Source organism: Suncus etruscus, chromosome 11, assembly GCF_024139225.1.
Source record: "Suncus etruscus isolate mSunEtr1 chromosome 11, mSunEtr1.pri.cur, whole genome shotgun sequence".
NCBI lineage: Eukaryota > Metazoa > Chordata > Mammalia > Eulipotyphla > Soricidae > Suncus > Suncus etruscus.
Window position 1 is genome coordinate 49,818,355 of NC_064858.1, and position 26,505 is coordinate 49,844,859.

At 41.0% G+C, this 26,505-nt stretch overlaps 1 protein-coding gene across 1 annotated transcript in view; it reads right to left on the reverse strand.

Annotated features, from left to right (window-relative positions):
- Positions 1-26,505, reverse strand: part of FGD6 (FYVE, RhoGEF and PH domain containing 6) — a 134,518-nt gene that overhangs the window by 57,367 nt on the left and 50,646 nt on the right. Inside the window, exons 3-6 of the mRNA XM_049782863.1 lie at positions 26,344-26,503; positions 17,632-17,702; positions 17,516-17,546; positions 3,103-3,254 (exon numbers count right to left, since the gene is read on the reverse strand). Coding sequence (XP_049638820.1) covers positions 3,103-3,254; positions 17,516-17,546; positions 17,632-17,702; positions 26,344-26,503 — 414 coding nt within the window. The remainder of the gene's footprint in view (positions 1-3,102; positions 3,255-17,515; positions 17,547-17,631; positions 17,703-26,343; positions 26,504-26,505) is intronic.

The window sequence follows — 26,505 nt, forward strand, 5'->3', positions numbered from 1 at the left end:
GGAGGGAGGTATCTAAAATATATCCAGTGATATGGGCAGATCTCCAGTCCAAGCTGTCATTCTGCCTCCAAACTATATAGTTTATTATTTTTTTCTATCTTTCTAAAAATAACCACTGTGCACCATATTCACGGCCACTCTTAGATCTTGCTTGGACACTGTCAGTTCTCTGATCAGTCTTCCCTACACCTCATTCTTCTTTTTGGCCAGAGTCTAATATGAACTTCCTTCTTTTTTGAGTATCATATGACCTGATTTTATGAGCAATGATACTTAGAAAAACAAACTCTCTTCCATAGTTTAGAGTCCCAATGGTCCCACTGCTACATTTTTCATAAGCCTTTGACAACTTACCAAACACATTGGCTTTCTATCTGTTCTCTTCACATACAGTTTACTACTGTGCAGAAATTCACTAATGATTTCATGCACTCATAGCTATAGAACTCTGGCTGATCCTTCTTTATAGTCATTGTCCATTTTTATTATTTATTTTTGGTTTAGGACCACACTCAGCTGTGCTCAGGGCTTACTCCTGGCTCTCTGTTCAGGAAACCCTAGGTACCCTATGAGGTACCTAGGATCAAACCTGGTTCAGACATATGCAAGCCAAATACTCTACACATTGTATTAGTCCAGCCCCATAATTCAGATTATAGTTAAAAAAATTTTTCATTTGGGGGGAGGCACATCCAGCAATGATCAGGGGTTATTTCTGGCTCTGCATTCAGAAATTACTTCTGGCAGTGATCGAGGGACCATATGGAATGCAGGTATCAAGTGGCCTACCAAGTGTTCTATCGTTCCAGCCCAATTTTAAGAAAAAATATTTACAAAAAAAATGACAAGGTAGGTACAGGAGAATTCTTTGTCATAACATATTGTATCTATGTTTAAGTAATCTAGTTATTAGATATTAGTCATTCCTCTTTCTTTAACTTTTTATTTCATACTTAGTCTGTAGCTAAATATAAATCACTTATCTAGCATGTTTTCACAACACGTAGAGGCACAATTAATCCCCAAAATGGCAGGTAGTATCTTTTGGATTACATATATAAAAATAACTTAAAGTTGGAGCCAGAGCAATAGCAAAACAGTAAGGTGTTGCATTGCACGCAGCCGACTCGTGATGAACCTGGGTTTGATCCCAGGCATCCTATATAGTCCCCCAAACTTGCCAGGAGTGATTTCTGAGTGCACAGCCAGGAATAAACCCTGACTGTTGCCAGGTGTGCCCCCCAACCAAAAAAATTAATAATAACTTAAAGGAAAATTTTGATTAGGAAAGAAGATGGCATTATTTTGTGACTATAATTATCGCTTCCCTGTAAACTCCAACAATCAATTCAATTCCCCAAACTAAACTTTCTAAATATTTCCAATGATGCCACCAAAGTTTCTGTTTATTTCTAATACAATCCAAAACAAGTACAACAGTCCCCCTTAATCATGGAGGACATGTTCTAAGACTCCCAATGAAGGCACAGAAAGATAGTATAGTGGTAGGGTGTTTGCCTTGCATGCAGTTGGTCTGGGTTTGATTCCCAGCACCCCATAGAGTTCCTTAAGTCTGTTAGGAGTGATTACTGAGTGCAGAACTAGGAATAACTCATATTCCTGGTTTGGAGGTGGTGTGGCCACAAACCAACAAAACAAGACTCCCAATAGATGCCTGAAACCTTTGATAATATTGGTCCCTAGAGAGCTATGTTTTATACATATACACAATGTATTAATATATACTTATGATCATATTTAATTTTTAAAAATTTGTCAGAATAAGAAATTAGCAATATCTAATAGCAAAATATAACAACCTACTGTAATGAGCTTTGATTTCTCTCTTAAAATATATCATTGATAACATTTATAGAGCCAGGTTTTCTTTTTCTTTTAAATTGTTTTTTATTTATTAAGTTCAAGCTATTGTGGATAGGGCATGTATCTTGCAAATGATGGGCCAGGTTTGATCCCCAGTACTCTATATGGTCCCCAAAGCCCAATAGGAGTGATCCCTCCATGCAAAGCCAAAAAATAAGCCCTGAGCACCATAGGGTATGTATTTATTTATTTTTGGTTTAGACAGGTCACATCTGGTATTTCTTAGGCCTTAGTCCTTGCTTTTGGTCATAGGTCATTTCTGCTGGTGTCTGGGAGACCATGTATGAGTCTGAGAATTCAAACAGAGTTGGTTATGTACAAAGCAAGCACCTTACTTCCTATATTATCTCTATGGCCTGCACCTAGGATTTTTATTAATAAATGGAATCATGAAAAAAGACAAAGAGATAAGGTGATTGCCATGTATATGGCTAGCCTGGTTTAATTGCCAGCAGCTAGCACTAGACATGGTCCTCTGAGCACTGATAAGGGTCACTCCTGAGCACAGAGCTAGGAATAACCTCTGACTGCAAAATCCAAACCCTTCCACAAAAAATGAAAAGGGAGTTGCAATAGAAAATAAACTGAGGAAGTAAGGATTATTATACATTTGTAAAGCTAAGTCCTTAAAATTAAATAATATTATAAACCAGTGAAATTAAAAAAAATTAAAAAAAAAAAAAAAACATTCCACAAACACAAAGTCTCATCAACTAAAGCCACTAAACTCAAAAATCTTAAAACAAAACTTTTTTGTTTGTTTGTTTATGGGCTACACCCAGCAGTGTGCAGGGGTTACTCCAGGCTCTACACTTAGCAATCACTCCTGGCAGGCCTAGACGACTTTATGGGATGCTAGGGATTGAACCCAGATTGGCTGCATTCAAGGCAAATATGCCCTATACACTGTGTTATTGCTCCCTCCAACTAGCATAATCTCAAAAATTTTGATGATGAAAGATCACTATAAAAGTTAAACAGTAGGAATGATTCCTTCTTGCTTTTGAGGGAATATTAACAAAGATTTATAAAATGTGCAGTTTTGAATTCAGTGCATCCAGTTGTAAATTTTGGTCATCTAAAATAATCAATTTAACTGCCTAGGAAAATCAATACATTGAAACAAATTAATGTGAGGAACATTCCTCTGTCACATGTCTGGCCCTAAAGGCAGTTTCAAAGATAGGAAATTGCGTGAGCTGCACAGCCTGTTCTTACCAGTTTAACATTCTCTCCTCCAGTTCCTTCAGGAGATCCCTGTTGAGCTCATAGAGCTGAGGCAAGTAGTACAGGATTTGATTTAGGATCCGGTCCTCAATAACAGGTTTGCCAAGTTGTCTAGAAGCATGGGCTACTGCATCCCGGAAATCCTATCACATTAAGTGAAAAATAAACAATAAGCATACACATATAAGCCTATGAAAAATATTTTTCCCCAGTCATCCTTTCCTTTCACAATAATACTTCCTATATATAATTTCACAAGACAATTCTTCCTATGACCTATTACCTATCACAAGACAATACTTCCTATATATAATTATAGAGTCAAAGTACCAGGTCCTCCTGTTCCATTAATCTAGGTAGCAGGAGATAATACAGTGGGTAGGATGTTTGCCTTGCACAATACTCGTCCAGTTTGATCCCTGAGTAGAGTCAGGAGTAACCCCTAAACACCTCTAGATGAATGCCCAACAAATTCTAGATTATAAAGAAAATAAAAAATAAACTAATATGCTAAGGTGCATATCTGTTTTGACCAAGCAATATTTCTCTTAAACCTTCTAGTTTTGTAAAACAAACTATAATTATACAAAGAAGGTACCTGGAATTACAGCCTTTAAAATTCTTCTAATGCTGCCATAAGAATAAGACCTACTTTAAAAGCACTTGGGGTATTCAATTTTATTCTGGATTTAAGAGTTACTTTACTCTCAGGAATCACTTAAACATTTGAGATGGGGCATATGGCAGATGGTATGTTCGAGAAAATTAGATAATGTTAGATTTGGGCTCTGATGCTTTTATTTGCTAGGATTCTGTGGACTAGCCTTACTTCATCTGTTAAGTGGGTATATGAATTATGAGTTTATTATATATCATATATGTATATACAATTATTATATATTGTATATATATTCTGCAATGTGTTTGGTTTATTTGTGTTTTATTTTATTTTAGTTTTTTAGGGGACCACACTCAGCAGTGCTCAGGGGTAACTCCTGGCTCTACACTCAGAAATCGCTCCTGGCAGGCTCAGGGGACCATATGGATGAAACCTGGGTCAGTCCCAAATCAGCCACGTTCAAGGCAAACGTCCTACCACTGTGTTATCACTACAAGCCCTGCAATGTGTTTGGAGTACAAAATCAACAAACCATTTAACTCAAGGGGGCCAGAGCAATCATCCAGTGGCTAGGGCATATACCTAGCACTTGGCTGACCTAGGTTGATTGTCAGCATCCATATGGTCCTCTTTGCCATCACATTCCAATCAGGAATGATTCCTGATTGCAGGCAAGGAGCAACCCCTGAATACTATGAGATGTGGTCTAAACACACACACACACACACACACACACCAAAAAGAAAAACAGCATGTAATTCAAGATCTTATTTTTTTGGGCGGTGATTGTGCCACACCCACCTAGTAACTCTGGGAATACTCCAGGCTATGGGCTCAGAAATCACTCCTGGCAGGCTCAAAGTACCACATGGAATGCTGGGGATCCAACTCAGTTAGGCCTTGTGCAAGGCAAATGTTCTACCTGCTGTGCTATCACTCTGCTCTGGCCCCTTACCTCAAGATCTTAAGCTCTCCCTTTTTTCCTATGCCACTTAACACACACACACATACACACACACACATGTTTTTCCTTTACACATTTCATGCACTTATTCCTATAAGATTACTTTTAGTAATTTAAAAAAACAGGTCCACACTACACCCAAACTCTTGGAAAGGTATAGAATTGAAGATAAGTATTTGTCTGGATTTCACAATACTGAGAGCGTGGGCTTCAGATTTACATAAAACAATATTGGCATTGGTTCTAAAGTCCTGTGTATTTAAAAATAAATATCTTCCTACTTAAAACAGAGGCTTGGGCCAGAGAAATAGTTGAGAATAGAAGACTCTTTTTTTGTAGACAAAAAGACAAAAAGTCTTGTTTGTAGACAACAGACGTCATTTGTACCCTACCACTACATATTGTCTCAGAGCACCACAGGAAGTAAGCTGGAGCACAACTCATTTGGATGGGTCACAGAAGAATAATAAAATCCCATAGGTTTAACTAAGATCTCGAAGAAAGGGTTGGAGGCCAAAGAGACAGCTCAGAGGTTTAGAATACCTGCTTCTCTAGTTCACTAATACTCACAAGGGAGTATTCCTTGATCACCAGTCAGAGAGATATCCCAAAAACCCAAAAACAAAGGAAAACAAGCGTAAAGAGAAAAAAAGGGGGCCGGAGAGATAGCATAGCGGCATTTGCCTTGCAAGCAGCTGACCCAGGACCTAAGGTGGTTGGTTTGAATTCCGGCATCCCATATGGTCCTCCATGCCTGCCAGGAGCTATTTCTGAGCAGATAGCCAGGAGTAACCCCTGAGCACTGCTGGGTGTGGCCCAAAAACCAAAAAAATAAAATAAGAAAGAAAAAAGAAAAATATAAATAAAGAAAAGAAAAGGTGAGTCAAATAAATTCTCTATAAAGCTTTACCACCACCCCCCCATACTTGTATTTCCAACTGCTTTCCCCATCAGGGACAAACCAAACAAACATACTGATTTTTCTCCTGATCCCTTACAAAGTAAGACATACTTAGAAATTGTTTTTGTTTTACTTTGGGGCTATACACATAGGTGCTCAGGGATTACTCCTGGCTCTGTTCTCTGGAATCACTCCTGGTGGACTCAGGAGACCATCTGGGGTGCCAGGGATCAAACCCAAGTGGGTGACTCACAAGGCAAGCTCCCTGCCCACCATGTGTGTTATACATATGTGATATAGTATTTATTTTTATGCTTCTTGTGAATGACAAAACCAAAAATGACCAAAACATAATAGAGTTTTAAGTACATAGAAGATTCCCATTAGTTAAGTCAATTTCTCTTCTGATCTATAAATACTAAGGAACACTTCAAATCCTGGGACTCACTTTATTAGTTCACCATCACATTAGCTGAAATAAACTAAAGAAATAGTTGTGAAACAACTAAATAAACTATTAAATAGCTTCACAACTAAATAATTGTGAAACTATTTTCACAACTAATTATAAAATTGTAAAAGCTCATAACTTGTACTAATTCCAATCCAGAAAACCACACAAAGTATTTCCAGAAATATTGGCTAAATTTCACCTCCCAACAGCTTGTTTCTCTCAACACTCACACTGGTGAAGAGAAAACAGAGCCACTTAACACTTCCGAAAATCATTACTTTTTCATTAAGCAGAGCTATAGAATATATTTACATAATATGAATAACTTCCTCCACTGTAAATATATTTCAAGCATAAGTTAAATATCTGCAATAGTATTTCTTTTCCTTTTAAATTGCATGATTACTACCATAGCTGTCAGGGTTAGCAAAGCCATTAAACATTGTCCTTTTTTTCTGGTAGCAGAAGTAATAAGTGTGTCTGTCTCTTGACAACAAACCAACTTTTCTAGTTGGGAAGTATTTCTTTTTTTGTTTGTTTGTTTTTCTCTTTTTTTTTTTTTGTGGGTCACACCCGGCAGTGCTCAGGGGTTATTCCTGGCTCCAGACTCAGAAATTGCTCCTGGAAGGCACGGGGGACCATATGGGGCGCTGGGATTCGAACCGATGACCTCCTGCATGAAAGGCAAATGCCTTACCTCCATGCTAACTCTCCGGCCCCGGGAAGTATTTCTTTTTGTTTGTTTGTTTGTTTTTGTTCTGGGGTCACACCTGGCAGCTCTTGGAGGTTACTCCTGGCTCTATGCTCAGAAGTTGCTCCTGGCAGGCTCAGAGCACCATATGGGATGCCGGGATTCGAACCACCATCCTTCCACATTCAAGGCAAGCACCTTACCTCCATGCTATCTCTCCGGCCCCTGGGATGTATTTCTTTTTCTTTTTTTTTTTTGGGGGGGGGGGGAGTATTTCTTAAGCTATGACAGTGACAGTGGTCATGAGCTGCTAAGAATCTTAGTCCCTGGGGCCAGCGAGGTGGCGCTAGAGGTAAGGTGTCTGCCTTGCAAGCGAAAGCCAAGGAAGGACCGCAGTTCGATCCCCCGGAGTCCCATATGGTCCCCCCCCAAGCCAGGGGCAATTTCTGAGCTGTTAGCCAGGAGTAAGCCCTGAGCATCAAACGGGTGTTGCCCGAAAACAAAACAAAACAAAAAAAAATGTTGGGCCCGGAGAGATAGCACAGCGGCTTTTGCCTTGCAAGCAGCCTATCCAGGACCTAAGGTGGTTGGTTCGAATCCCAGTGTCCCATATGGTCCCCCGTGCCTGCCAGGAGCTATTTCTGAGCAGACAGCAAGGAGTAACCCCTGAGCACCGCCAGGTGTGGTCCAAAAACCAAAAAAAAAAAAAAAAAAAAAAATCTTAGTCCCTGTCTGCCACAGTGTGTTCACCAGACTCTGCATTTCATAAGTCTGCCAACATTATCAAATGAAAACATATTTATTTGAGACAAATTCAACAGAGTCTAGCCAAATAAATCCACATTTGGATGGCCAGTGACATGGAAGACTATGGCAGAACATTGGCTATCTATCCAAACTACTTTTCCCCTTTCTACTGTGTAGACAACTCTGGATAAACAAATGGCCCAAGATACTTCTCTATAAAATTATCAGTAGCATGTTAGAATAAAGTAGAAAATATAACAATTATGAAAGAAAAAAATTTTTTCCTTTTTTATTAATATATATATATATATTTTTGTTTTGTTTTGTTTTGTTTTTTGGGCCACACCCGGTGACGCTCAGGGGTTACTGCTGGCTATGTGCTCAGAAGTCGCTCCTGGCTTGGGGAACCATATGGGACGCCGGGCGATCGAACTGTGGTCCGTCCTAGGCTAGTGCTTGCAAGGCAGACACCTTACCTCTAGCGCCACCACGCCGGCCCCATTTTTTATTAATATTGTTTATTTAAACACCTTGGTTACAAACATGATTGTGGTTGGGTTTCAGTCATATAAGATGACACCCCCCATCACCAGTGTAACATTCCCATCACCAATGACCCAAATATCCCTCCTCCCCTCCCTGCTCACACCTGTACTCTAGACAGGCTTTCTAGTTCCCTCAGATATTCTCATTGTTAGGATAGTTCGCAATGTAGTTATTTCTCTAACTAAACTCATCACTCTTTGTGGTGAGGTTCATGATGTCGGCTGTAATGTCCAGCCCTCCTCTCTTTCGTCTCTGAAAATTGTTGAGAAATGTCTTTCATTTAAAAGAAAAAAATTTAAGAAAAATCAAAGAAATTTAGGTGGTTCATACCCAACTACTGATTACAAATTATTCGAAGATTGAGGGCAAGAGCAATAGCACAGTGGGTAGGCCACTGGTCTTGCATGTGGCAGTCCAGTTTCAGTCCTTGGCATCCCATATAGTCCCCTGAGCACTGCCAGGAGTAATTCCTGAGTGCAAAGCCAAGAGTAATCTCTGAGCATAGCCAGGTGTGTCCCTGCCCTCAAAACAGTGAAAAATAAAACAACCAAATTGTCCGAAGGCCTCCTCAAAACAAGTACTAGTAGTCCTTCACAGTTCTTTGTTGTTTGCTAGAGTGAGGGGTTGCCACTCCTAGAGATATTGAGGAACCATGTAGTGCTGGGATCAAACCTAGGCCTCATGCATGCAAAGATTGCACAGGCCACTGGGTTATCACTCCAGTCCCAAGAACAGATCTTAATGATGCCTTTTTTAAAAAACAAAAATTGAGTATACCTCTTTCTAGGTCAGCTTACACCAAAGGTTTGCTAGAAATTCAAGGCTTTCATATTTTTTTCTGGGCCACTCCCACCTGACTCTGCTCAGGGCTCAAACCTGGCTTTGCACTCAGGAATCACTCTGGCCATGCTCAGGGAGCCATAAAGGGTATGAAGGATCAAACCTAGGTTGGCTGCATGCAAGACCTATTTCTGTACTATCTTTCTGCCTCTTCCTGGTTTTCTTAATCCCAGAGTGCAGCCCTGGTCCAGACTGCCCTTTCTCCTTCACTTTTTAACCATCATCTCCTGAAAACAAGATGTACAGCTCCAAAGGCACACACAACTAATTCATGCAGAAATTCCATGCAGAATCTTAAACTTCTCTGCTCTTCACAAACCACAACTGTTTCCAGACTCACTACCAGTTAGAAGGAGAAAACATCTCTTTTATACCTCTTTAATGAGAAAGATGATTACAACATACATCTGGTTGTTTTTCAAAATACCAGCAGCTAGAATAATTTGGGAACGCGTGATGACACTTCGGTGCCAGAGGCAAAACTATTTGGTGGCAGAGGAATCTAAATTCACCCATACTCTTCTGACTAAATCATAGATGATGCAAACCCACAAAGGAGGCCCTTAGAAAATCAGACCTAGGGTATAGTTTTTTTTTATCCTGAAAAGGTTGGTTAATGAAAATAAATCAGAGAGAACAAGATAAAAATGCTAGGTAGGCTATAATTGGCAATGACAGACATATCAGTCCAGTCTTTTTTTTTTTTTTGGTTTTTGTGCCATACCCGGTGATGCTTAGGGATTACTCCTGGCTATGTGCTCAGAAATCACTCCTGGCTTGGGGGACCATATGGGACGCCCGATCGAACCGTGGTCCATCCTAGGTTAGCGCGTGCAAGGCAAATGCCCTACTGCTGGCGCCACTGTTCCGGCCCCACAGTCCACTATTCTAATATAAGATTCACCAAGTGGATAGGAGTGATAGTATAGCAGGGAAGGAGCTTGCTTTGCACTTCGCCAACCTAGGTTTGCTCACAGGCATTCCATATGATTCCCCGGTACCCTGCCAGGGTTGATCCCTGAGTGAAGAGCAAAAAGTAAAACCTGAGCAGTCAGGTATGCCCCCCCCAAAAAAGACTCAATTATTATCCACAAAAGGGAACACATGGGGGCCGGAGAGATAGCATGGAGGTAAGGTATTTGCCTTACATGCACAAAGACAGTGGTTCCAATCCGGCATCCCATATGGTTCTCTGAGTCTGCCAGGAACGATTTCTGAGTATGAAGCAAGGAGTAACCCCTGAGTGCTGCCAGGTGTGACCCAAAAACCAAAGAAAAAAAAAGGGGGGACACATACACTCTAGTTTCTGGTAACGAAAACCAAAATTCGTAAATTGCCATTTTTAGAAACAGAAATGGGCTACTGAATTATAAAGCAAGCCATAATATTCTTAATAATTCCCAGGAAGTAGACACATAAAAATCAGGAAAAAGTTTTAGAGTACACTCAGTTCCTTTAAGATATTAACACACTGGCCTTACCACCCCTGACTCCTTAGGCATGGCATAACTAAAAGATCAATGTAATTAACTTCAAGGGTGAACATCGGAGGCAACAAAGCTCAAAGCAGATGGCCTGGTTCACCAGGTCAGGTCTAGATGGCCAGTGCCAAAGCAAGTGACTTAATTACCAGCTGTCCGGATCAGGCTTCCTGACCTAAAGGCATTACTTAACCACAGTGATGACACAGTGAATTACACAGACCGTATGGACAAATGGGCAGACTGTGCTGCTCTGCAAGGCTTTTGAAAATTGCTCCTAGTTCATCAAAAGCAAAGCAGCTGCTAATGTCAAAGAGTTTATACAAAGGTGGGTTGGGGGAGGTCAAGTCACACTGTAACAATCTTTGTTTTAAAATGAAAATATTTGAGCACTGAAATGAAATGATTCCTCCCCCTTTCTGCTCAGATCTGTTGCTGGTGTACATAGTTGCCAGTAGGAACTGACATAAAACATGAGGAAAATCAATCCCTTACCTCCCTTTTCCAATTCCCTTTACACAATTAACAAGTAGTCAGCAGACTAAATTCTCTTTTTTGGTGTTTTTTTTTTTTTTTTTTTTGGCCACACACTGCAGGACTCAGGGTTACTTCTAGCTGTGTGCTCAGAAATCGCTCCTGGCAGGCTCAGGGGAGCATATGGGATGCCAGGGAACGAACCTGGTCTGTCCAGGTCCTCCACGTGCAAGGCAAGTGCCCTACCCACTGTGCTATCTCTCCGGTACCCAGCAGACTAAATCTTAAGTCTAAACCACTATTTAAAGTCTTTCTCTTGTTCTGTTTTTTTGGGGTCACACTCACTTATACCTAGGGATTACAAGAGAATCTACACTTGGCAGTCATTCCAGGCAGTGCTGAGGACTGAACTCAGACCCCCAATGTGAAAAACATAGCATTGCCCTGTGGAACTCTTTCTCTGACACCATTTCCTCTTTAGGATAGGAAAAAATTAATTTCTCTGGGTTCCTGGGACATAATGAAAGAATTCTAAAAATAAAAAAATACCTAGTCAAATATGGACTAAGCCTCAGCATAGCAGAGATTGTGTAATATAAAATACGACATATTCTTTTTTGTTTGTTTGTTTTTTTGGACCACACCCATTTGATGCTCAGGGGTTACTCCTGGCTAAGGGCTCAGAAATTGCCCCTAGCTTGGGGGGACCATATGGGACGCCAGGGGATCGAACTGAGGTCCTTCCTTGGCTAGCGCTTGCAAGGTAGACACCTTACCTCTAGCGCCACCTCGCCGGCCCCAAAATACGACATATTCTAATTACTAAATGCAAGAGCTCAGATAAACCCAAGTTCAAAATCCAGCTTTCCGGGCCAGCAAGATGAATCAAAGGGTCAAAGTATATGCTTTGCATGAAGGTATCCCCTAGTGTCCATGATTTCACTCTGAGTAGCCCCAGGTAGTTTCAAAAGAGAGTTCAGAAGCAAAGGTTTTAAAAAAGTGACATTACATCTAGTAGGGAGTACAAATGCTTCAGTGGAGAGACTTTTCTTTTGGCTCACACATGCAAGGCAAATCTATTATTGCTGTGGTTTGTTAAAAAAGACTGGGGGGTGGGGCGGAGAGATAGCATGGAGGTAAGGTGTTTGCCTTTCACATAGAAGGACGGTGGTTCAAATCCTGACATCCCATGCCTGCCGGGAGCAATTTCTGAACATAGAGCCAGGAGTAACCCCTGAGCGCTGCTGGGTGTGACCCAAAAACCAAAACAAACAAACAAAAAAAAAAAGACTGGGGGTGGGGGGTTAAGCCATACCCGGTGATGCTCAGGCGTTACTCCTAGCTATGTGCTCAGAAATCGCTCCTAGCTTGGGAGACCATATGGAATGCCGGGGGATTGAACCGAAGTCCGTCCTAGGTTAGCCTGTACAAGGCACATGCCCTTCTCCTTGCGCCACAGCTCTGGCCCCACTAGTTTGATTTTTTTTTAAAAGTGAGTTCATCTAGCTCATCTGCAAAATCAAAATAAGGAAGTCTTAATTACAATAAAGTGTAGGGTCAGAGCAATAGCACAGCAGTACGGTGTTTGCCTTGCACATGGACAACCTAGAACTGACCCAGGTTCGATCCCCGGCATCCCATACGGTCCCCCAAGCCTTTCAGGCAAGATTTCTGAGCACAAAAGCAGGAGTATCCATTGAGCACCGCTGAGAGTGGACCCCTCCAAAATAAATAAATAAATAAATAAATAAATAAAGTGCTATACACATAGCACTTGGATAGATGTTTGATTATGTCATAAATATAAAAAGCCTAAATTTTCCAAAGTCCTTTATTTAAGTATTTAGCATAGATTCTATCAAAAATGTAATTGGCTGGGGCTGGGGGAAATGAGCAAAGTTTAACAGGCTGGAAAGAACCTTTGCTTTGCTTGCAGGAGGCCTGGTTTGACCCCTGGAGGCAGTTCATGGTTCTCCAGGAGAACTACCAGCTTTACCCCCCAAACACTGACCTGGAAGTATCCTCAGAGCACTGGTATGTCCCCCAAACCAAAACAAAAATTAAAAACAAAATTGAAAAAGGCTTGCTATTGATTGACAACATGATTCATGCTGTGTTGTTAACACAGGAACATATGGGCAGGACACTCACAGGAGGTGAGTGATCCTCTGTCCCTCCAACATTAAAGGCTTAGAAGGCTTGGAAAATGTACACGTCAAGGTAGGTTATGGATGACTCACTGATAAACACTAGCTGAGAGGAAACCAAGGCCACTATCATATCTAAGATAACATGGAAAACACATTGGTCTTTTGTACTTTCTCAAAGTGCTTGTAATTTGGTCAAAAATATGGAAGCTAAAAACAAAACATATACCTTTAAATGATCAAATAAACTTGTGAACTTTGCATTCTTTTCCTACCTCCTAAGGAAATCAGAACTTCTTTCATTAAAATGAATAGAGGGAAAACAAGGCATTTTGAAATTATAAAATGATATTGGCTGCTATTAGTAGAACGAATTTCTTCTATTTACTGAGAGAAGTACCACAGGTAAAATGAAAAGACAATTTGAGGGAAAAAAAACTGTTTTTTGTTGTTTTTTAGAGGGAGACAATACTGGGCTAGGCTCAGGGGTTATTCCTGGTTCTGTGTGCTCAGAAATTACCCCTGACAGGCTCAAGGGACCATATGAGATACTGGGGGAACCAAATCCAGGTCAGCTGAATGCAAGGCAAACACCCTACCTGTTCTGCTATCAAGCCAGCCTCCAACTGCATATTAATTGCAAATAATTTTACAATTTACTATGCTTCTTCATATATTTTATTCCACTGATTCCTCACAATCAACAAAATAAGCATTTAAAATTTATTTAAGGTATTATCATTTATAAAACTATTTTTTGTTTGTTTGTTTTTGGGTCACACCCAGCAGCGCTCAGGGGTTACTCCTAGGTCTATGCTCAGAAATCACTCCTGGCAGGCTGGGGGAACATATGGGATGCCAGGATTCAAGCCACCATCCTTCTGCGTCTAAGGCAAATGCCTTACTTCTGTGCTATCTCTCCAGCCCCATTTATAATACTATTAATAATGTTTCATGGATTTTTTATTTATTTATTTTAGTAAAGCAAGATAGTTTTACAGAATGCAATTTGCTTGGAAATGTGAAAGAAGAAAAAAAAAAGAAAGAAAAGGGCCAAAGCCCTACCACTGTGCTATCATTTTGGCACCATAACAGAAATATTTCTAAAAATGATCGGAGCAGTAGTACAACAAGTAGGGTGCTTGCCTTGCACATAGCCAACCAGAGTTGGAATCCTGGCACTCATATAGTACCTAAAGTCCTGCCAGGAGTGATTCCTGAGCACAGAGCTAGGGGTAACCCCTGAGTCCCAAAGAGTGTGCAGGAAAAAAAAACTCTGAAAATAAGTCATTAATAGTAACAGTTTGTTCATACTACGTATATGCTGAGTTTTCCAGGAAGTAGCAGTTTTGCTTTTACTTCCCCTCTGTAAAGGATTATGCAAATAGGAATTTCAGTAGAAATTCAGTATAATTTCATAGAGTTTGTAGTTTTAAAATCACAGACTTAGCAAGTTCACTGCTGTTATTTAAAATTACAATATGCTTGAAACAGGTTTATGTAAGTGACCTCATACTGTGTTTTAATTTCCTAAAATAAATTAGTAAAGAAGAACTTACTGAAATAGTTGAGAATTATGTGAGAATATTCATGGAAAAATTATTTCTCAAAGTAAAGGTAAATTAAGAATTGCTTTAGAAAATGTTTCCAAATGGGGCCAGAGAGATAGCACAGTGGTAGGGCATTTGCCTTGCAAGTAGTCGACCCAGGATGGACGTTGGTTTGAAACTTGGCATCCCATATGGTCCCCCATGCCTGCTAGGAGCGATTTCTGAGCACAAAGCCAGGAGTAACCCCTGAGCACTGCTGGGTGTGGCCCAAACCTCCTCCCCCACAAAAAAAAAAAAAATGTTTCCAAAGCTAGAGATTTTTCACAGGAAACAGGTCCCCATGTTTCTACCATACCAAGTACAGAGTACAAGTAAATCATTTGGGGACTGTTAATCACCTTTAAGTGTAACCCACTTTCCATGTTCGTGTTTCTATTAAAGAGAAACAGAAAATAATGATAATCTTTGCAGAGACTTCAGTGGGTGTGTATTTTTAAACCTACTATTCTGTAGTAATTAAATTTTAGATTATATTAATAATTATACCATCTAGGGAAATTATCACTTCAGTTTCTTTTTTCATTGTTTCCTCTACCATACTGCTTTTCATTTAAGTCATAATACCTTGCCAAAATATAACTGAAATAAAGTAACACTAAAAGTAGTCAGTGTGTAATAAAACTTGTAAGAACTTGCAGCAGATACAAAGTATTATGTGAAAAATGAACATGGAGTCAGACATTTATCATCAATGCTTCCCAACAGGTTTGTTCAGATGGAAAAATTATAAAAACTGAAAACAGAGCCAGAGAGATAGCACAGTGGTAGGGCACTTGCTTTGCAAGCGGCTGACCCATTATCACCATTGATTAGAATCCTGGCATCCCATATGGTCCTCTATGCCTATTAGGAGGATATCTGAGCACAGAGCCAGGAGTAAACCCTAAGTGCCGCAGGGTGTGGCCCCAAAACAAAACAAAAACAAAAAAATAACCCAAACTGAAAATAGAACTTAAAAAAAGTAGTTGCAAAAATGCCTATCTGAAGCATAGAGATGTACATAGTCTATTTGAGGTACATAGATTTCTGGGACAATTTTATTTATTTATTTATATTTTAGTAAAGCAAGATAGTTTTACAGAATGCAATTTGCTTGGAAATGTGAAAGAAGAAAAAAAAGAAAGAAAAATAAACAAACAAACAAAAGAAATGTGAAAGAAGGAGCTGGAGCAATAGCACAGTGGCAGGGTGTTCGCCTTGCACAAGGCTGACTTGGGATGGACCTGGTTTCAATCCTCAACATTCCATATATCCCGAGTCTGCCAGGAGCTTTTTCTGAGGTCAGAGGCAGGAGTAAATCCTGAGCACCTCTGAGTGTGGCCCACTCCCCCACTCAAAAAAAGAAAGGAAATGTGAGAGGAAAAAAAAAGAAAATATATGTTTAAGGGAGAATGCAGACTTGAAGAACAAGCCATGGAAGCTTATTAAGAAGATGAAAAATAGTTTGGATTATGACCTTTTCTATATAAACTGGTATGAAAAATTCTACTGATAGTAAAATCCTCTGTAAACATCTAAGAAAAATATAATTTAAAGAAGCAAATGGGAGGGAGCTGGAAAGATAGCAGAGCAAGTAGGGTGTTTGCCCTGAATTCGGCTTATCTGGGTTGATCACCGGCATCCCATATTGTCCCCAGAGCCTGCCAGAAATGATTTCTGAGTTCAGAGCCAGGACTAATTCCTGAGCACCACCAGTGTGACCTAAAAGTCCTTCCCCCCAAAAAAAGTATATGTAAGAGGGCCAGAGAGGGGGCCGGGAAGGTGGCGCTGGAGATAAGGTGTCTGCCTTGCAAGCGCTACCAAGGAACGGACCGCGGTTCGATCCCCCGGCGTCCCATATGGTCCCCCCAAGCCAGGGGCGATTTCTGAGCACATAGCCAGGAGTAACCCCTGAGCGTCAAACGGGTGTGGCCCAAAAACCAAAAAAAAAAAAAAAAAGAGGGCCAGAGAGATAGTTCAGTGGGTATAGCACTTGCCTTGCACATGGAGACCAGAGTTTGATCCCTGGCATCCCAAAGGGTTTCCCAAGCCTACTAGGAGTGATTCCTGAGTGCAGAACTAGGAGTAACCCCTGAGCATCACCAGGTGTGACACTCCTCTAAAATTTAAAAAGTATATATTAGAGGGGCAGAGATATAAAACAGGGGTCAAGGTACTGGCCTTGCATGTGGCTGACTCTGGTCTGATCTCTGCCACCACTTATGGTCCTTCAAGTACTGCCAGTCGTGGGACCAGAGAGATAGTACATCGGTAAGGCCTGGCATGCAGCTAACCCAGACAGTCCAGAGTTCAATTCCTGGCACCCTATATGGTCTCCCGAGCTTGCCAGAAGCGATTTCTGAGTGCAAAGTCAGAAGTAACCTCTGGGCATTGCCAGGTGCAGCCCCCAAGCCCCCTCAAAAAGACAAAAACAAAAGGAGTACTGCCAGTCGTGACCCTTGAGCACAGTAGTCAGAAGTAACCCCAGAGTACCATTGGGTATGGCTTCAAAACCAAAATTAAAAAATAAATGAAATTAAATAAATAAATAAATAAAATAATCCCCAAAACAAAATAAAATAAGATAAAATAAAATAAGAAGTATAAGTTATAAAGACTAAAAATTTTGGAAAATATTTAAGTTATAAAGATTCTATTGAGGACTGGAGAGATAATACATTAGAGAAGGCTCTTGGAGAAACCCCCCAAATTTTTTTCTCTGCATACTACACACATCCACACAGAAATATACATTTTAAATCAATTTGTATATAGGAAGTGCACACATATACATACACAGAATTCATTGAAGTGAATTAGGCAGAAAAAAGATAGAGGAATAATCTCAGATTTTAAAATAATAAAAAATTCTATAACTGACCCAATTACAAACATGTTTGTAATCATGGTGCTTAAATAAAGATATTATAAAAATAATAAAGAATACTTACAATATGCAGAAGTTTTAACACATCCACAAACCTGTAAGAAACAACAATGAAGGAAATATTTTAAATGAGCCCAAAGGTATACAATTAGATCCATGAATGATAAACCAGATACCTACACTTTCTCTGAACTCATGATCTCCTTTGCAATATTATGAACTTTACTTTTCATTCCAGTATCATCTTCACCCTATGGACATGAAGATAATCATGAAAGCGTGAATTCACAAAAGGATAATGAAGCTTAGCAGATGTAACAGCTCTGACACACACACACACACACACAATTACTTTTATTTAGTCACCATGAAATTACAAAGGTATTCCTGGATTCAGCAATGTTTCAACACCAAATCCTTCAGGGTGTCCACATCCCTCCACCCCATTTGCTTCCCACACAACTAGTCTAGTTCAAGGGGTGCTTTTTAAAAATATAAAAGCAAGTTTTTGGACTGTGGACACCTGTAGTTTTCTATTTGAACAAATTTCATATAATGAACACCTCAAATGCTAACATGGAAAAAGAGCTGCAAAGACAAGGTGAGCCAAGAGGATCTGGGAGCCATTGTGGGTGACTTAGCTCAACCATGGCAACTAGGACCCTGCCCAGACTGTCTGAGACCTAATTATCAGTGGTTCAAAATGATGATGTAGTCACACACATCAGCAGGGGAGCTCATCCCTATAGTTACCACATGAGTATTAGTTCTTGGGGTGTGCACAGGTAAGGTTAGTGAGTTCCTCATAGAACTGTGGAAGAGAACTTCACATTAAGCCACTCTAAGTCACATCACTTAAATGCATTCTGAATAGCTCTTCTCATGCTCAGGAACAAACATGCACCGGCATTACTGCCCCCAGTGCTCTTAGCACAACATTCCTTTTAGAAGTAGGTTCTTAAGGCAAGGCGGTGTTGTTCTAAGGAACTGAGATGAAATTCTTCCTTTTTTTTTTTTTTTTTTTTTTTACTTATTTATTTTTGAGGGGATTTTGGGTCACACCCAGCAGCACTCAGGGGTTATTCCTAGCTCTGTGCTCAAAAATTACTCCTGGCAGGCTTGGGGAACCATATGGGATGTATTGAACCCAGGTCCGTCCTGGGTTGGCTACGTGCAAGACAAACATCCTATGGCTGTGCTATCGCTCCAGCCCCTAAAATTCTTTTAAATGCACAGATTTGTGTGGAAATTAAATGTCCTTGCTAAAACACACACACACACACACACACACACACACACACACACACACACATTCTAACACTGTGCTATTAGTTTAAAAACTGGGCAGTGTGAAGAGGCAAAAATTGAGGGGTGTTCGACACATAGTCATTTCTGTTGACATTCAGCGAGCGAGACAGGCTTATTGAATGAAAAATATGATGTTTACGCCCAAAGTCACTATCAGTGACCTACTATCAGGGGTGTCCCATTTCTGGCTATGTGCTGGGGACCACAAAGGCTGGAGCCAAACTAGAGATTGCAAGGAGCGGAGCTGCCATGACTGAGTTGGGCATGTGTGAATGGCACTGGAGACTAGACTTGCAACCTCACATTTAGGAGGTAAACACTTTTCCAGGGAGCTTTGCTCCAACCCCTTGAAAATTCCCTTTACAGACAGTCAATTATTAATCGAGAATGGATGAACAGTCTCCTCTAATGAGCCTTGGATATCTTGCCTGGCAACTTGACCCCAGTAACCCAACCCCATCCACAAAAAGATAATTAGGTGAGTTTGATCCTTTCCACCATTCTTCTTTCCTAAGACACTGGTAAATGGTTGTGACTAACAGGCTGGAGAAGTTTTGCTCATTGTAATAAGATGAGGCACATGGCCTGTAACCCCATTCATCTACTCTATGAACTTAACAGTGAACACACTGGGGAAGCAGGCACAGGGAGCGTGATCTTACAGAGCTTGTATGAGTAAAAATCATGGAGGTATTCACACACACACACACACACACACACACACATATTTGAGTAATTAGTTCTGTATTTGTTTTAGCAAAATTCACACACACACATTTGAGTAACTAGTTCTGTATTTGTTTTAGCAAAACCAAAGTTTTTTCATCAATAACTGGATTTCTCTAGATCATCAGAAACTAAAAAGTTTAATATTGATTAAGCAGTGTCTATATTTTAAAGGTAGAAAAAGGAGGTGGATGGCCTTAGAAATAAATCCCAGAGGCATGGAAAGAAGTGAAGCCTCAATACTACTCTCTTCACTTTCAAATGATGTGATTGCTTAAGGGCTGAGTTCAGAGCAGCATTACAGGAACATGGGCACACCTGGTGAGCAGGGCTGACTCATAGCCTTTAGCTATGGCCAAAAATGCCAAACGGCTATACTTCATTTTTGAAGTACGTGCTAAGGTATCTTTGCTCCTTGAAGCACTGTCTCTTCTTTAACAGTGGTGCCATGATTTATAGATACTAGAATTAAGATGAATGCTTTAAGCTTAGCAAGCATCACTACCCCACTACAAGAATACCAACACCCACTAACCACTCACTAGCTCTGCCTGAGCCCTTATGACCACCTTTGGTCAGCAGTCGCAGTTGTCTTTCAAGCTGTTACCAGTGATCTCTGTCTACTCTCTCATGTTGTTTCTTTATATGCCAGATAATTAAGCATAACCCCTTTTGAAGTTCCTGCTCTTAACTCTTTCCTGCCCCACTCTTTGGGCCCTAACCAGAAAGAATTGTGGAGCTGGGGCTGGAGAGATAGCATGGAGGTAAGGCATTTGCCTTGCATGCAGAAGGACAGTGGTTCAAATCCCGGCATCCCATATGGTCCCCCAAGCCTGCCAGGGGTGATTTCTGAGCGTAGAGCCAGGAGTAGCTCCTGAGCACTGCCAGGTGTGACCCAAAAACCAAAAAAAAAAGAGGAAGGAAGGAAGGAAGGAGGGAGGGAGGGAGGGAGGGAGGGAGGGAGGGAGGGAGGAAGGGAGGAGGAAGAAAGAAAGAAGAAAGAGAGAATGAAAGAAATAGAAACAAAGAAAGAAAAAGAAAGAAAGAAAAAAGAAAGAAAGACAGAAAAAAGAAAGAAAGAAAGAAAGAAAGAAAGAAAGAAAGAAAGAAAGAAAGAAAGAAAGAAAGAAAAAGAAAGAAAGAAAGAAGAAGAAAGAAAGAAAGAAAGAAAGAAAGAAAGAAAGAAAGAAAGAAAAAGAAAGAAAGAAAGAAAGAAGAAAGAAAGAAAGAAAGAAAGAAAGAAAGAAAGAAAGAAAGAGAAAGAAAGAAAGAGAAAGAAAGAAAGAAAGAAAGAAAGAAAGAAAGAAAAAGAAAGAAAGAAAGAAAGAAAGAAAGAAAGAAAGAAAGAAAGAAAGAAAGAGGGAAAGAAAGAGGGAAAGAAAGAGGGAAAGAAAAAAAGAAAAGAATTGTGGAGTAAAAAAAAAATCCCAGGGCCTGAGCATAGCAGTTACAGTGCTTGAAGTGCACGCTGCTGACCCAGTTCAATGTTCAGCATACTAAATGGTCCCCGCCCTCTCCCAGCACTGCCAAGAACGATTTCTGTGAAACTCCTGAGTAATCAGGAATAACCTCTGAGCAATGCTGGATGTGACCTCAAAACAAACAAACATAAATCTCATCCTGGTAGTCTGTTATTCTTCTATAGAGCAGGGATAAAAACAAAAGGGCACCATCATGAGCATGACATTTCTTTTTTGTTTGTTTGTTTGTTTGTTTTGTTTGGGAGGCACACCCTGAAGTACTCAGGGGTTACACTTCTGGCTCTTTGTTCAGCACCCCATTTGATTCTAAATTTTGCTAGGACTAAACTCTGAGCACAGGTAGGCATGGCTCCCAAATAAAACCAACATAAAAATAGAAAAATACAAATATCATTAGTTCTCAGGCAGACCACAAAGGCAGCTTGCCTCACTGATAGCTAACAGAAAACAAACTTTTTTGTTTGTTTTGGGGCCACAGCCACCTCAGAGGTTACTTCCTGGCTTTGAGCTCAGAAATTACTCCTGACATGGGGTCAGAGTAATAGAATAGCAGTGGGGCATTTGCCTTGCATGCGGCCAACCCCAGAGGAAACCCGGTTCAATTCCTGGCATCCCATATGGTCCTTGAGCCTTCCAGGATTGATTGGTTTCTGAGCGCAGAACCAGGAGTAACCCCTGAGTGTTTTGCATTTAAAAAAAAAGGAAAAAAGAAAAAGAAATTACTCCTGACAGGTTCTGGGAACCATATAGGATACATAGGATGGATCCAAGGTCTGCTGCATGCAAGGCAAGTACCCCATCCACTGTACCATGACTCTGGCCCCAAAAGCAAATTTTTCTTGGTGAGCAGACCATGTATCTAGTTACCATCAAAAGATTCAGTGCTCCCCTCACACTGTGGACTCTGCTCCAGTCAAATCAGAACCTGGCAATTCTCAGAGGGCTCTGCTCTTGCAGGTCTGGCCCTTTGGAATGGGCCAAAAGCTCCTCATAGCTATTTAGTCATGTAAAAGTATAGAGGAAGGTAGGAGAAATGATAAAAGGCTTTTTTGCAAATCCAGAAGTTTATGTTGTTTTTTGGGGGGAGGGAGAGTCTGGGGGAGGAGCTGGGTACTCCTGGTAGTGCTTCCAGGATACTACTGGAGCAATGCTATGTGGGGGTGGGAATGACTACTAGGGTTCCCACATACAAAGCATGTGCTCAGTTCTGGAAGCATTCTAGAGCCAACACTTTGACCTTTTGTTGTTTGTTTTGTCTTACCCGGTGTTCACCCAAAGTGTTCAAGGGTTACTCTTGGCTCAGAGCCTGAGAGTCACTACTGCTGGTGCTTGAGGGACTATGTGGTACCAGGAATCAAACCTGGACCTCCCACATATAAAGCATGTGTTCCAGTTTATTTGAACTAGCACTCTAGCCATGTCTAATTGTTTGGTTTTTTTTTTTTTGGTTTTTGGGCCACACCCGGTAACGCTCAGGGGTTACTCCTGGCTATGCGCTCAGAAGTTGCTCCTGGCTTGGGGGACCATATGGGACGCCGGGGGATCGAACCGCGGTCCGTCCAAGGCTAGCGCAGGCAAGGCAGGCACCTTAACTCTAGCGCCACCGCCCGGCCCCTAATTGTTTGTTTTTAAAATATTTTTCTTTTTGGGTCCGGAGAGATAGCACAGTGGTAAGGCATTTGTCTAGCATGCGGAAGGTCACTGGTTCAAATCCTGGCATCCCACATGGTCCCCCGAGCCTGCCGGGGGCGATTTCTGAGCTTAGAGTCAGGAATAACCCCTGAGCATTGCCGGATGTGACCCAAAAACCAAAAAAATAAATAAATAAATTTATCTTTTAAGTTAGTATAGTGTTAAAGAAGAAAAAGATAGGTAACAATGGATTGGAATCATTTTGAAAATAGACAGAAACTCAATGATTAGCAAAATAAGGAAATATAGAAACATTTATTTTTTGTTTGTTTTTATTTTCTGGTCACACCCAGAGGCACTCAGGAATTACTCCTGGCTCTGTGCTCAAAAATCGCTCTTGGCAGGCTGGAGGGGGGTGTGTGTGGGGGCAGCACCACATGGGATGCCAGGAATCGAACCACAGTTCTTCATGGATTGGCCAAATGCAAGGCAAATGCCCTACCACTGTGCTATTTCTCCAGCCCCAAATTCCTTTTTTTTTTTGGAGGGAGGGCTTTTTTGGGTCATGCCCAGCTGCACTCAAGGGTTACTTCTGGCTTTGAACTCAGAAATTGCTCCTGTCAGGCATGGGGGATCATATGGAATACCGGGATTCAAACCACAGTCCATCCTGGATCGGCTGCATGCAAGGCAAATGCCCCTATCACTGTGCTATCTCTCCAGCTCCTTATAAAAATTTCTATAGGATCTCCAACTTAGAAGACCAATGACTAAGTCTGACCCAAGTAAAATGATGATGGAAAACTTCATCCCATTGTAAAACTTCAAAAAAGACAATACTTGGCATCTCAACATTCCAGTTAGTGAAAATCTTCATTTAAATATTATCAATTTCGGGGCCAGAAAGATAGCACAGCGGTAAGGCATTTGCCTTAGACATAGAAGGACGGTGGTTCAAATCCTGGCATCCCACGTGGTTTCCCGAGCCTGCCAGCAGCGATTTCTGAGCAGAGAGCCAGGATCAATCCCTGAGCACTGCCAGGTGTGACCCCCCCCCAAAAAAATAATAATAAATTATAGCAATTTCAAAGTCAATTGCCTATTAAATGCTTTCTCCAAAAAAGAAAACTGCTGCAGAAGCTGAAATAGGTGCCACAAACAAATGACTTTGCTAAGATCTAAAGTCAAACAAATTCCAGTTTTATAACTTAAAATCTAGTTTTATATTCTGATCTCTTGATAACAAGTCCCAAGTCTGTAAATTCATAAGTACAATTATCTTCATTAATATTTGTTCACCACAAGTTCAATAAAAATGATGTTATGCTTTTACAGATTATTTTTGTTTTTAGATTACTCCTGATGGTGCTCTAGAGATCATATGAGATGCCGGAATTCAAACCCAGGTTGGCCAAGTACAAGGCAAGTGCTATACCCACTGTCCTATCACTCTAGCCCCACTTTTACAGAATTTTTAATAGGTCCGGAGAGATAGCACAGCGGTAGGGCGTTTGCCTTGCACACAGCCAATCCAGGACGCAATTTTTAATAGGCAGTTGCTTGCTATTCATAAAGCTCTAGGAGATGAGGAAAGGGCTGAAGCACCTCATTGTCTTCCAAGTATCACATGGATAAAAGCCTCCAGCACTACCAGGTGTGGCCACCCTACACACACATAGAGTTCTACTAAAAAGCAAGTAAATTAGCTCTCTCTCTTCTTTCTCTCTCTCCTATTTCTCTCCCCTCTCTTCTCTCTCTACCCCACTCTCCCCTCTCTCTCTTCTCTCTCTCCCTCTCCCCTCTCCCCCTCTCTCCTCTCTCTTCCCTCTCTCCTCTCTCTTCTCTCTCTCCCTCTCCCCTCTCTCCCCCTCTCTCTCCTCTCTCTTCCCTCTCTTCTCTCTCCCCTCTCTCCCTCCCCTCTCTCTCTTCTTTCTCTCCCCTCTCTCCCCTCTCTCCCCCCAAAAAATAAAATAAAATAAAAAGCAAGTAAATTAATAAACAGACCTGCCTGAGCAATATCTCTATTTAAACTATCTGGGAGAGGATAGAGCAATATCTCTATCTACACTATCTGGGAGAGGGTATGACGCCACGATATACCCCTAAAGAATCAACTTCTCTTTGGCTAGCACCCATCCTTACATGAGGGAATACATCCTATGACTTGTTGTGGAGAGAAAACTTTATAAAATTTAAAAATAAATTAGCAATGAAGTCAATATACAGAAAAGGGGAATAGTGATGATTTTTCTTATCATAAGGAAGTAAAATGAAGAAATTTCACTCTTTTCTCTTTTCACTTTTTTCTTGGGGGGGGGGGCCACACCTGGTGATGCTCAGGGGTTACTCCTGGCTATGTGCTCAGAAGTCGATCCTGGCTTGGGGGACCATATGGGACACTGGGGGATGGAACCTCGGTCCATCCAAGGCTAGCGCAGGCAAGGCAGGCACCTTACCTCTAGCGCCACCACCCGGCCCCTCACATTTTTTTAAGGTTTTTACATCACACCTTGCTGCATTCAGAGCTTACTCCTAGTTCTTTGATCAAGGATCACTCCTGGTAGTGCTCCGAAGACTATATGGAATGCTCAAGATCAAACCCAGGTTGGCCCTATATAAGGAAAGCAATATTTCCACTGACTATCTTTCCTACCTCTAAATTTCACCTTCAAGCATACAGAGTCCTGAAATAAAAAACAAAAAACTAAACACATATGAAAGGAAATTATAGTGGTCATTTTTTTTTGGGGGGGGGGGTCACACTCAGCAGCACTCAGGGGTTACTCCTGGCTCCCAGCTCAGAAATCACTCCTGGTCGGCTCAGGGGACCACAGGGGATGCCGGGATTCGAACCAATGACCTTCTGCATGAAAGGCAAACACCTTACCTCCATGCTATCTCTCCGACCCCTACAGTGATCACTGAGGCTATAACTATCTTTTTCTTTCCTTTTGGGGGTACCAGGGGAGAGAAACTCATACCCAGTAGTGCTCAGGGACGACTTCTACAGACCCAGGGAACTATATGGAGTGCTGGAGATCAATCTGTGTGCAAGGCAAGCGCCTCACTTCTGTGCTATCTCTGATTCCCAGGCTAGTACTCTTATCCAAAACATGTTCTATCAATACCAATTTCTTGTTCTTTCACCCCAATTAATAAACTAAAAGCATTCCATTGCATCTGAAATATAGATTTTCCTTTTTTCAAGTAAAGTCTAAAGTTGTACAATGAATAGTTTTAAGATTTTATATTCAGTGTGTAAATATGTGTATGTACACATATGTACATATGAGCTGAAAAGATAGCATAGTACTTAAAGTACTTCCCTTGCTTGTGCCTGAACCCGTTTGATCCTGGGCATCCCATATGGTTCCCTGAGCCCATCAGGTCTCTGAGTGCAGAGCCAGGAGTAAGCCCTAATCATAATCAGTTGTGATTCCATCACCCACCCACACACACCCACACCCACACCCACACCCACACCCACACACACACACACACACACCTCTCACACCCTCTCACACCAAAATAAGTTTTCAAAATTTACTATCTAATCTCTAAGTCATACATTCTTGGTAACAGAATATTATTTTAGGTACTATGTTGCGTTAGGAATTAAATTTTAATTAGAAAGAAAATATTTTATAGGCTTTGAGAAAACTAGAACTTTTGTGCTAGTATGCTGAAAAATTTTATATCCATGGGTAGTGAAAATAAATAGACACAAAAACAAAGAGAAACTTACCTGTTTCTCTCCCAGCCCATCAGGCTCCACTTTGCTGGAGTCGGAGCTGGCATTGTCTTCATCAGAACTGCTGAGAACTTCCTCATCTTCCTCATCTGAAGGAAGGTCACCAAGGCCAAGATCCGAATCATTCTGCCTCTCTTGGGATTCACCAGAACTGCT